Source organism: Hermetia illucens, chromosome 4, assembly GCF_905115235.1.
Source record: "Hermetia illucens chromosome 4, iHerIll2.2.curated.20191125, whole genome shotgun sequence".
NCBI lineage: Eukaryota > Metazoa > Arthropoda > Insecta > Diptera > Stratiomyidae > Hermetia > Hermetia illucens.
In genome coordinates, this window is record NC_051852.1 from 101,219,805 (window position 1) to 101,233,348 (window position 13,544).

The 13,544-nt window shown below is 40.2% G+C and overlaps 1 protein-coding gene across 1 annotated transcript in view; it reads right to left on the reverse strand.

The window, feature by feature from the left end:
- The window catches only part of LOC119655018 (cyclin-dependent kinase-like 2), a 39,797-nt gene that overhangs the window by 1,891 nt on the left and 24,362 nt on the right, over nucleotides 1-13,544 (reverse strand). Inside the window, exons 3-5 of the mRNA XM_038060690.1 lie at nucleotides 5,538-5,732; nucleotides 5,336-5,463; nucleotides 4,292-5,284 (exon numbers count right to left, since the gene is read on the reverse strand). Coding sequence (XP_037916618.1) covers nucleotides 4,292-5,284; nucleotides 5,336-5,463; nucleotides 5,538-5,732 — 1,316 coding nt within the window. The remainder of the gene's footprint in view (nucleotides 1-4,291; nucleotides 5,285-5,335; nucleotides 5,464-5,537; nucleotides 5,733-13,544) is intronic.

Sequence of the window (13,544 nt, forward strand, 5' to 3'; positions counted from 1 at the left end):
CTTGTATTATTATTATAGAATATCCATCAAAATACTGAAAAGGGGAGGAATATGAAAGCTACGAGCTTGAATACTTGAAAAGTAGTGCAATTTTCTTACGTCCGCTGAGCTCAAGCAAGTATTTATGAACTATTTTATAGTGGAACATTGTCCAAGTGCACCAAAAATCACCCTCGCGGGGAGTGTCGCAGTGCAACGAATGCATTCTTTTGGAGATCCGTCCAGTTGTCTTGTGGATTAAAACCACAAAGATATTTACTGCTTTGAAGTTTCCCTTGCAATTTAGTAACCGATAGCAAATACTTTCCCGTAACTTTGAAAGTGGAAAAATCATGCCTGTGTGTAAGAAGGGCAAATCTACGGTTCCGATTAATTTCAGGCCAACTTGAGAAAAGTTTTCCAGTTGTCATACAATATTCAAACGACTACGGTTTCGTACAGGGCAGAGGCGACTTATCAGGCGTTCCCACGCCCCTGCCCTGGGAGTAGCGCAATCGAAGTGGTTATTAGATGTTTTTTGCTCCTTTATGTTAATCCGCAGCCAAGTCATGGGCGCGAATTATATCCATAGGACGATTCGCCAAGAATTTCTGACGTACTAAGCCGCTCCGCCATCCCCTGTGTGTTGGGGCTTCAGAATATACTCAAATTCGTCACTCATAAAAGGCGACTAAAACGGATAGAAATTTGTGTACTAACAATCTGCAAATTTTGAAACTTTACTGGTACTGAAGCGTCAGAAATCTCTTGGAGGCTACGACCTTTCGTTATCAAAAAATAACTATGATTGGTTACTGGAATGTGCGTACGTTTCTCGATAATCGCATAGAGAGTTCACAGAATGCTTTCTCGAACTCGAGCGAGAATTTCAACGGGCATTCTGGGCTTAAGCGAAGTAAGGTGATAGGACTATGGACAGTACTCCGCTCTCTCTCTCTTGCCACATTTATGCCAATGTGCTTTTGTAGTTTGGAAATTCGAGTGGTAACAGATACGAATCCGGTATTGGATTATTTCTGACGTCTAGGGCGCAATTTCTTGGCCTGGAAGTCCGTTTCTAACAAGATTGTCATTGCAATACTCCGATTCAGGGACTATCATAATTGTACAGTGCTATGCACCAACGGAGACTTCCGATATAGTAAAGAAGGATGCTTTCTACAAGCAATTACACGCAGTTCAGGAGAGGATTCAAAAAGGAGGCATTGTGATCGTGATTGGTAATCTGAATGTCAAGGTGTGCTCTGACAAGTGATGGGGAGATACGGTCTTGGCGATAATGCCGGGGGGTTTGTAAATTTCTGCAACTTCGACTGTCTCGTCATTGTTGGTACATTGTTTGAGCACATATCCTGCCATAAGGTCAGTTGGGTTTCAAATGGCCAACACCAATGAAATTGATCAATTTGCGATCAGCAGTAGATTTAGGAGTTGTCTCCTAGATGTGCGTAACAAGAGAGGCGCTGACATCGGCCTCAAAAGGGATTAGCATCTGATATCGCTTACGTTCGATTGCGCGCTGTGTTCGCCACTTGTACCGCTTGTACGATCCAGCTGTCGTTCGACAGTAGGAAAGCTATGTTGTTTACTGGGCCGCAGATACATTGAGTAACTCTCCTGAGAATATCGATAAGCGTTGGGTCAACAAATGTACATACTGAAATAATGTCCGGCACTTGTACAAACTAAGAAAACGCACCTGGAAGAATACGTAATAACAGATGCAAGGTGCGAGAGCACGATGCACGAAAATTCCCAATCCAAAATCGTTACTAACCAGGATAATAACGCTATAACCATCAAAAAGCGTAATAGTTCTTAAGGGCGTAGAGCAACTTTCCTTGAAACTCGTATTATTCATGCTACGTAGTCAAAAATGTTCTTTTCTCATGTCCTAATATGTCATAAAATCTGGCTGACTGTGGAATCATAGAAGTGGATCGATGTTTGGCAGGGGTTGAAGGCTATATTGACCGCTGCGAATGATGGCGGGGGTGATGCACTCGAACTCCGATACCGAGCGAAATCCCGAGAAGATCAGCGTTGTGTAGGTCGTGACAAGAGAGAATTTGTAATTGCGCTGGTCAGGGAAGCGGAAGATACACCAATGATTTCCGCATCTCGAAAGAGCTTGTATATCATCGCAAATATTTCGACGGTGAAGGACGTTAAAAGTCGATTTCCCATCTATGACGAAGAGCAGCCGGAAAGGTGGAAAGAACACTTCACCACGGTTTTTATCCGTATCACGTCTGGTGGGGTTTCTCCTCTTGCGGATGAAATGGCTGGTCATCGTAACATGCGAATACGGACTGTTCTTCCAACCAGAAAAGAAATCATTTCAGCCATGAATGTACTCAAACACAGTAAAGCCGTTGGGCGAGTTCTTTATCGTTCCTCCTGCAGTTACTTAGGATCTACTACTTAAATTTGTGCGGAAATCTTGGGAATCCGAGAATTTCCCCAGTGAGTGGAAGAAGCGAATGATCGTTAAGACTCCAAAGAAGCTTACCCGCTTTGAATGCGCCAATTGGAGTATGCTCCATGTGTGTGCTCCCTGCAGTGGCAAAGATAATAGGTAAAATAATCCTGGAATGTATTATTAAATAGCATATCGAAGGCTTAATCGACAGAGAGCAGGCTGGTTTATGCTCTGGATCCTCCTGCGTTGACCACATCAACACCTTACGGATCATTTCGGAACAGCACGCGGAGTCCAGATATTCGATTCATTTGTATTTCATTGATTTCGTGAAAGCTTTTGATAGTCTGAATCGAGAGCGTTCCTGGACTGCTCTACGCAGGAGGGGCATTCCGGAGAAAGTAATAGCTATTATCAGAGCGGCATATGATGGCGCAAAATGTCACGTGCTGGATCGAGGGAATTTTGAGTTCCAAAGCGGAGCCCGCCAGGGTTGCATCTTGTCACCGATATTATTTCTTCTTGTTATCAGTGACGCATTTCGCCTCCTGGCCCACACATTACATATATTACAATGTCAGACTTCACATGTCCAACGTCACGATGCAACTCCTGGACTTGTTTGGAAGGGACGTTTTGAAGCACCGCTGCATTCCTCTGATCTGGCCTTCCCCCTACCATTCACTTCTTTGAAGGTGTACATGAATTGAAAAAATTTTCAACAAACGAGGAGGTATAGAGGGGCCTCACCACCTGCATCTATGCATTTTCTTAAAAATAGATTTTTTTGAAGCCTACACAAACTGATTGCACTTCAATACGACGAGTTGGTACCACCTAGAAGTCGGAACTGCTGCTCCGACAAAGTGTTGGAGCTAATACATACACATATGTATATATTCGGACATAAAGTCGGGTTTTATTTGAACAGCGGTTGGTATGAGATGTATTTTGAGGCACATATTTTACATAGAGGCATTGCCATTTTCTCAGAATTTTCGATCAGATAGTTGCTGAGAATGGCTCTTATCTCATTTCAAATTTGTACTTTTTGACCTTTCCCTCACCTTGCAACCGATGTCAAATTGTTTTGTTAATACTAATCCAGCAGGCCACGTTAGAGGGTGAGGCCTTCGATACCACTGGTTGTGGTTGCAAAAGATTTTCACAAAGCTGAGTTACACTCATGCGAAGCAATCAGTCCTTTTAAGGCTACCGCACTGGATGGAAACTTACGAAGGAAATGGTCTTCATCACGAGCACCATAACAGAAATTATGCCTGCATTAGAATTGGGAGCAATATCATCTCCTCCAGGCCGCTAATCAAATACTTAAGAGTGGTGATAAATGCAAAGTCCAGCTTTAAGTAGCATGTAGAATATACTTGCAATAAAGTATCCACCACAAGTAAGAATGATAGCGAATCCAGGAAGGCCCAATTTGGGGAACGACATTGCATGTTTTATGTAACGTACATAAACTGAGTGCCATTTATATGGTAAAAGGACAGCACAAGGGGTATATTCAATTCCGAGAATGATGCCGATGTGTGATGTCCATCGTGAAGTCCATTTCTATTTCATCGTCGACGAGGAACGCCGAGAAGTCTAACGCTGGTACACGAAAATCTGGTGCGAAGAATGCTAGCCCAGGAGGATCAACTCCATGATGGGATCTATCCAAGGTAAACTGCGAAAAGGGGAGGCGACCAAGAAAGTGCAATTATGGGAGTGACGCACAGAAGTAAGAAGATCTCGCCGTCATGTAATAGTTGATGGTGGTACCGAATGTAAAACGGAAAACCATATCGTAATTTTGTAATTGGTGAAATTGAATACATAATTTGAATTGCAGTCAACATCATTTACCTTATTTTGTTTTGCTTATGTTGCGCGACCTGGTGCAATCCTAGTATGTTTGTACTTCGCTTCTGATTAAAGTATTGACCACCAACGGATAGATTACTAGTGGGGGATAATCGCCTTCCATGCATAGCAAGATCATGATTTATTGTACTGGTGACTTCCGGTTGTAAAGATTGAAATTGAACAGGCGAAGATGGAGTTTCAGCTTGAGTCTGATTCGAGGATTGGTACTTTTCGCCCTGTGTTTTTTGTGGTTTAGCTGATAATACCCGGGGTACTTTGTTACTATTGGCATCATGGAAAACAAGATTGTTTATACTGATTTGCTTCACTTGGGGTTTTTGCTGTGTTTGCATGTTGTTAAGATAATGCCGGAAGTGGCTAAACTGTTCTTCGCTACCAAAACTTGGTCGATTTCCGGCCAAGGAAAGGAGTGATATTCCGTATTGGGAGCTTCTATCTTTGCTTGTACTTGTCGATTTAGCTGCTGAATCTTGCTTTGAATGTGAACGATCATCACCGCTTTTATTACCAGAGTTAAAATCGCTCATTCTTTTTAGTAATGGATTCATTTGCGTTTCTTGATTGATTTTAGATCTAAGCTCTGGGAGAAAGTTCTCAGTAAAGTCATCACGGGTGAAAAGGTCATGTTTTAGCAAACAAGCTGTTGATGGTCTCAAACTTCCATCCATTACCAAACATTGCGTGAGGAAATCTAGACTATCACGATTCCAATCTGGGAACAGTTCCATGAGACTCGTACATTGTTCTTGCTTCATTCCTTTGAACATGGAATTCTGATGGATTAGAATTTGGTGATGAGTATTTAGCTTCCCTAGGACTCTGATGATTTGGAATAATTGATCGATATCGCTTTCACCAGGGAATAGAGGTTCTCCAGTCATCATTTCGGCATACAGGCAACCAACAGCCCATATGTCTACCTCCTTTCCATAGCGGGGGTCACCAACTAGCAGCTCTGGAGATCTATACCATCTGTAAAGAACATTAGTGATGATTAATGTTTTTCAGAGGTCTTATTCTTACCTAGTCGCAACATAGTCTGTGAATGTTTCATTTTCCGCATACGGTCGAGCGAATCCAAAATCACATAATTTGATGACGCCTAGTCGAGATACGAGGACATTCTCAGGTTTGACGTCCCTATGGATAACCTGGAAATCATAATGAGTGTTAGCAAGGTTCAAAGAAGAGAGTGGACCTGACAAAACTTAGTACTTATACTTACATCGTGAGAATGTATGAAATCTAATGCCCTAAGTATTTGGTAAATATATTTTCTAGAAGTTACAAATCCTAATCCGCCAGCTCGTGCTTCCAATTCCTCGAGAACAGTGTGTTCTAAATACTCGAATACGAGGAAAAATCGCTTCTTGCGTCGAAATACTTCGAGTAAATTGACTAAATTCTCATGACGTAGTTTCTGGAAGGAGAGCAATGAGGGTTTTAAATTCTGTTAGAATAAAAAGCGGCTTTCCTAAAAAACTTGAGAGGACGATAACTATAAATTGAATGTTCGAAAGAATTAACAGAATAACATTAAAAAATAGTAATATTCTCTGAGTCCGATAAAAGCACTCAAAGAATAAGTGTTCCATAAAAGGAAAAAAACGTTAATCAAACGTTATTTTGCGTTGAGCAAACTTCAAAGAGAAATTTTTTGATACCAGCGAGCAAGGTATCAACGAAAGTTCTAGATTAAGGGAATATAGTGCTATAAGAACTTGTGTAATGCCTGGTAGCGCAAAAGGGTTTTTGCTGTATCTGAAAATTTCAGCTGATGCATTGTTATGATGAAGTTAGCTGCTAATTTTTAAATTATCCTTTGCTGTTGTAGATTTATTCTGAATCGCGTAAGGGTGGACTCGCCGGTTATGAAATTCTGTTACAGTACATGAATTATGGTGTTTCTTATGGGAATCTGATAAGAAGTATTGACCCGGTAATAGATGAGATATCAGTGTCGGATTCATGCTGACAACCTTTGTAGAGCGCGCTTTGATAACCAGGAAGCAGGTTTCAGAAAGAGTTTTGGGAGCAAGATTCCCTTGTAGCCTCCAGCATCACAATAGTGCAGGACTACACATCAATGGAAACCTCCAATAGATAGTTAGAGAGCCTAGGATATGCTTTCTAAAGATATGTTATCTTTGTAAGTGTCCGGATGGCTCAAGTGGTTAGAACGCTGGGCTGTCATAACAGAAGGTAATGGTTCAAATCTCACTGGTGGCAGAGGGATTTGTTATCGTGACTGGATGTCGGATACCAGTAGACTCAGTTGTGACGGAGTCAAATCTGGGTAATAATCTCGGACGAGCGCCATGCTGACCACATTGTCTCCTACAATGTATTGTAATCAGGTAGTGCACCGTTACGATGTTGAATGAAGTGCTCTAACACCATTCAAGGCGCTGATCCAATATGGACTATTGCGCTAACGATTATTATTATCTTTGTGGTAGTTTCTAGGAAGACGAAGAGGTGACTCTGCGTACTATAGTTATGCTTGTAATCCTGCTTCTGGGAACGTCGTTAGATATGCAAACGTTTGGGGAGTAGACTTACGGCAGTCCTACGAGGGGAATCTGACAATTTCGAAGTAAGCAACACCAACGGGGTAAGTTTCGTAGAGTTCTACAACTATCATCACCTCATCACTGCCCACCCTAGTTTAGAGGAGAGGAGAAAAGATCTACATAAAATTGGAGAATACTTAAATTGGAACTTGATACAAATTAAGGCTTTTACAAACTCTATTCATAACTTTATATCTGAGGAGGACATATTAGTTGACCACATTTGTCATTCTACGATTTTAGGTATTAATCCTTTTCTGGTTATGTCTGGCAAAGAAACCACACAAGCGAAAGGGAAAAACCCTAAACTTTTTGACAAAAAACTGAAGGTCTTAATTAGCAAATATAAAAACGAGTCCTTCAACAGATGTGCCTCAAATCTGACAGCACAAAAAGACCTACTGTGGAAGGCTCCGAAAGATTTAAAACGATCCAGACAACAAATCCTATCTAGTAAACAGAAAAATGGGGAAAGGAATCGTTTTGTACGATATAAGGCAGATCTCTTCATGGAGCATCTAAAAAGTACCTTTTAGCCTCTCTCTTGCTTAACCCCAGTCAGAAAAGTGGACGATTTCCCAATACGCCGTTTCCCATAATAACGCTCCTGGCTATGAACTTTACTGAAAGAATTGCCAGAAAAGGGTCTAATTAAATTATTATAAATAGTTAATGCAGCTTTTGGATTAAAGAACGTCGACAATGGAAAGTGGCCAAAGTTATAATTGTCCCCATATCAGTGAACGGGCAGCGCGATAGTTGAGGATATAGAGCGTCTCAATCTCTCTACTTTGGGTTCGAATCCCAGTCGTCACGGGCATCTGTGTATCTTGTGTTTGCCCCGCTGCTGTCAACTTATCGCTTATCAGTGTGATGATAGTGAAACTGAAGCACAATCTGACTGTGTGGATGCCCTATACTCCACCAAAGAGTGAACAGGAAACAGTAAACCTAAGAAGAAGCCAGGAAGGGTCGAATCGTATCGAGCAATATCGCTACTCTCTAGTACAGCCAAGCTGTTTGAAAGGCTTCTCGTTAAGAGACTGAAGCAAATTATTGTGGATTGAAACCTATTACCATCTTACTAATTCGGTTTCCGCGAAAATCAGTCCACAATACAACGGGTGCACAGGATCACGAATCCGGTAGTAAATGCAATTGAAAAAAAGCAATTGCGCCATTTTTCTCGCGAAGGCAGAGCGCCTATTCAGAGTGACAACGAACGAACATACTCCGAACTGAAAAAAAGTGTAGTTGGGCCTAACACTGTTTCTTTTGTATACCAATGATATACTTTACTGGGAAACAGCCAAAATAGCGATATTTGCGGACGAAACTGCTATCTTTACCACGGGTAAAACTACGGAAGAAGCAAAAATGAAGGTAAAGTTAGCTGTAGACAACATTGTAGAATGGACCAAAAAGTGGAAAATAAAATTAAATGAAAGCAAATCAATATATATTAACTCCACAAACAAAAAAGAGAATCCAGTTAAAGTCATTATATATAGACAAGTTATGCCACATGTGAGTGAAGTCAAATATTTAGTTACTGACACTCGATATTAAGCTCAACTGGAAAAGACACACCCTAAGAAAGAGTTAAATGCCAGACACAGACAAATATCCTGGCTGTTGGGCAGGAATTTTCAAGTGACCATCGACAACAAGTTGTTAATTTATAAGCAGATCCTGAGGTAGCCGCACGGTATCCAGCTTTAGGGCTGTGCCGGAAATCAAACTTGAAAGTCATGCAAACGTTCCAAAATAAAGTGTTTAGAAGCATAGTAGACGCTTCCTGGTTCATTCATAATGAGGATCTGCATCAGGACCTTAGAGTACAATTGTTTAGTTAAGTTATTAAAGACCAAGCAGTTAAGCATAACCACAGACTACGATCACATGAAAATAACGAAGTCCGAAAATTTACTTATATCTCTAATATGATGAGACGACTGAAAAGTGTAAACCGAAATAACTTGCTAATATATAAAGGACGCTTTATTCCTAAGCTACTGAGGAGCAGCAATTCCCCAGCGAAACTGACCAAAGTGCCTTGTCCCAATAAAAATGAAATCTAAATATGCAAAGAAAGCTGGTGTTTGGGGAAATCTCTGTCAGTGGAGGGAAGTGGTTTTAGGGGATAAAAATCCCACACACTCAGGGATCGTAAACTCTGGGGTTAGTCTTTTGAAGAGTTCCACTTCTTAAAAAAAATCATTATTATCATACTAAGTGCTGTGCAAGTAATAATACGCCTAAAGCAGCTCGATTACGCAAAGACTGGCACAAGTACATATGTTTGTCTAGCACAGAGGTTATTTACTGCTAATAGGTAATCATAGGATAGCTCAAAATGTCACAATATAAACAAGGTGACTATCAATACGATGCTGCGACTATAGGACCCGGTTATGAAAATTGACTTGCAAACCCAATCTTTTGTCAATGACTGTTTGCGCTGTATCATCGGTATACGCATGAAGACTTAATGCAATCTCCAACAAAAAACTACCTTATCGTTCAGGTCAGATTTATATACATAACTTTTTAGCCCAAATATAACATGTGTATGTAGACTTGTTGATAAGGATGTTGAAGTTGAATTAGAGGCCTAGGTATTTAGTGGAGTAGACAGGTAAGCAAACAGATATTTCTTCAAGAAGGTTGGAACAAAGCTGATCCTTTTCACTCTAAATCTTTCAGATAAATTTGGCAGACATTGTTTGTCCTTAAAACACATAAGGTTCTAATGGATAATTTCCAATATCCATATGAACGAGCTTATCGCGGCAGGATGGTTAAGCAAAACTGCTCTGTATCATTTGAAATAATTAAGACTTGCCTTTTCTTTTCGCTAGTAATATTTATTAATCTTGCAAGTACCGATATTTCGGGAACCACTTGTTCTCTTCATCAGTGCTATATTGGACGAAGCAATTGGTTCCCGAAATATTGGTATTTGCAAGATAACTAGGGAAAAGAAAAGCAAGTCTTAATTATTTTAAATAATTCAATCGCTAGAAACACCGCGAGATTACACTTAGATGCTCTGTATTAGCTGACGGACATATTACGGGATCCAGTGGATACCAACGTAATCGTCTTATGTGCGTTTTTGGATGTTCAAAGAACTTAGACAACACATCGCATGTAGAGGTACAAGATGCCCTAATCCGGGAATACCTTGGCCTTCTTGAGTGGCAAGTTCTATAATATTTTTACGAACACTACTCAAGATTATCCACGTTGTGGGGTATTATCACCCTTAATGTGGACAGCAGTAATGGTTGAACTACTAGGAGAGCTAACAAATACTAAAATACAGATCCTGGTTACGCTGATAACGTTGTATTAATTTTACGGAAATATGAAGAAACCAAATTATGATAGAATTCAAAATTGGATTGAGGTGGGTGAGGCTACGCATCAGTCCAGCCAAGACCACCATAGTACCATTCATTAGGAAGTGCGAGCTTGATCACCCGAAAGCCATTGGACTACATGGCATAGAGGTTAAACGAGAAACAGAGGTCAAATATTTGGGAATTATATTAGACCAAAAATACTCTGAAAGACGCATGGTGGGACATACCTTGGAATGTTAGAAGTGCTTTCATGACTTGCAGGCGTATTTATCAGGGTGCCAATAAGGATATTTTCCCTGGAGCTCGTTCTGGGATTGACTCCGCTCCATCTTCAGATACAAATGCAAGCAAGGAGGGCAATCTTCAGAATGTTTGGGAGTATCGCCAAGACAGTGAGCTTCCTAAATTGAAATTACTGTTACTAATACTAAGTGGTTAATATAATACTAAATGGTTTTATTTCCATAAGAGGTTTTAAACACGATGACGCAATAGGGCAAACTGGGAGCAAATGGGAAAGCATATTAGTATGTTTCTGACGAAAATATACACCAAAAATGTGAATCTTTCAACCTCCAAAGAAACTATAGAGGGAACAGCATTGCTATTGTGACCGACAGCCAAATGGCTATTAAGGCACTTAAGTCCAACCAAGTGCAATATAATCTGCTATGGGGATGCCTTAATAGACTGAATATGCTCGCTTCGCACAATAATGTTTAGAGTTTCTAAGTTCCAGGCCATATTGAGCTAGAAGACAATAAGGAAGAACCTATTTTGTAGAATCAGAGGAGGGTTCATGGCTATAACCCTAAGATTGAGAGAACTTTACTCATAGGGGGATACGAACCCAAGCCCTCAAGGGATTGTTTAAACCTCATTAAGAAGAAGGTTAGGATCGTGGTAGAAATACTTGCTAGTCATTGTGGCTAAATTATAACCTGGGAGAAATAGAGATGTCTGTGGATATTGTCTGCAGACTCTGTAAGGAGAGCGACAAAACCTCCTTACATGTTCTAGTACAAAGTCCCGCACTTGGGCAAAGTAGGTTACGGCACCTGGGAGAATACTTAATGTCAAATTCTAGGTTGAAACATCTGGAGGTAAAGAACATCTTAAAATGCCTGCAGGTTATAGGCTTGATGCAACCATTAAAGAGGCACAATAGTTCTTCCAGAACGCGGTGCAATTGCCCGTAACAGTATTTTTTTTCAAGCTAATAATCTCGGCAGGGGTATCCCTATTAGGGGTTCGAACATATTTCACATCTGGCCCACTTTTTCCCGTATAATTTTCACCCTGGGTCCGGATTTTCTTTTTACGTCCCTGGATATCTCATTGAAGCACTTTTTAATCATGGTAATTTAAAGTCCTGGATGGAATGAAATGAGTCGCGTGATCTTAATGCAGATACGCTACTCACTGAAGAAGTAATCCTCAGAATCACCTCTCTCCTTAGCTGCGGTAGAACTTGCAAATGATTTCGAGTAGAATGTCGTATTCTACACTAGCTCATTTGTCCTTGAGTGAAACACCTGTGAAGAATACGTTCCGGACAGTTTGCCCAGGGTGGAATTTTATCGAGGAATATATATGCAAGTTCTGAAAAATTTCTAGCCATTATCTCTTTATTATTCGCTTTGCGGAACGAATTGTTAAATAAATGCTTTTCATGTTGTTTTAGCCTTTTCACGAAAATTTCAACGATGAATAGTTTGGCAGAGTGATTGCCATTGCTGCAATGAATTTTTCGTACCACTATAATACGAGTATGTATAATATAATGTTTAGAATGTACGAAATGGTTCGTTCATCCATTTTTTACTAATTAAAAGTTCGTTATTTGTTTTGATTATAATTGGATAATGAATCTTTCCTATCATGCTTCTTACTATAGTCAAGATTACTACATGTTTATAATTCTAGGATAAGCTTAAAGGGGGTTTCTAGTCAAACTATTATTAACTTAGTCTGGGCGTCGTATAGAGGCAGCTTCATGATTTTTCAGTTGGGTAGTTTCTGGGAATGGGTTCATTAAAGAAATCATCACTTTTGAACCGCCGCACTCTTCGCCTTTCCAACAAAGTCAAAACTAGGACTGCATTCGAAAAGTACTAATCGAGACCTTTCATTTGATACGCCATATGGCTACATTTGGTTAAAAAAAATGTACGCCCTTCTTTTGCATGTATGAGACCCCCCTCCGCTTAATGTCAACGTAGAAAGATGTTGCTCACACTCGCAATTCTGGGCGTTCACACTTCCCACCTTCTCACCAAATTTGTGCGTGTGACAGGCAGACAGACAGACGGGCAATGAACCGATTTTAATAAAATTTTGTTTTACAAACAAAACCTTAAAACACGCCACGTCTATGAATTATATACAGGAAAAAACTACTGAATAATTAGATGACACTGCTCCCAGGGCAGATGTGAGACTACTGCCTCTGACCTGAGAAAATCGAAAATTTAATTTTGCAATTTTAATGCTTGCCCAAGACACCCAAGACGACCGGGGGAAGTAAGTTGCTTCCCGACTGGTCCAGTCCGCCATTAACTGGATGGCAGACTCCCTGAATTACTAAACAAAATTTCTTCTATTATAATTTTTAGACAATTTAGTCTGGGGGATGGATGTCGAGCGAATTTGTGTGAAGGAACAGAATTGGATGTCACTTTTGAGGAGTCTACCAGGGAATATTTGCTAGAAAGTGTCGGTGAAACAGATTCTGCTCCAGTGCTAGAGGAAAACCTAATCATACCCTCTGAAGGCGAAGAAAACGAAAACCGAGTAACTACATATCACTATTTCTATGAAATTTTTGTATTTCCAGAAGTTTCATTAATCAGATTCTTAAAAAAATTGTACTTTCCATGTTCGAGCTCTGTTTCAAACCTACTGATACAGCTAAGGACTGGCTTTTTTCAATTTATCGATCTTGAACTTTACTATGCATTCATAGTGAAGTTCATATGAAGAGCTAGCTCGACGCAAAATGTGTACATGAAACCATTGAATGTTGAATAATAGTATGGAAACAATGTAACTCATAGATAGAATAGACGTACGATCTGAGTCTACCACCATTGGGGAAAGAATTCTTCTGAAATTAATAAAACAAAAAGAACGTCCCTAAATTTGCTAGAAAGCAAACTAGAGGAGAATGGTGGCAATGCACACCGGATGGGTTCTAAAGAAACTCACTTTGCTTCCGATAGCCATTCATCAACCTTTGAAGAAGTTGAGGGAAAACAAAACAAGTCGGTAAACTGGAAGCTGGACGCTTCA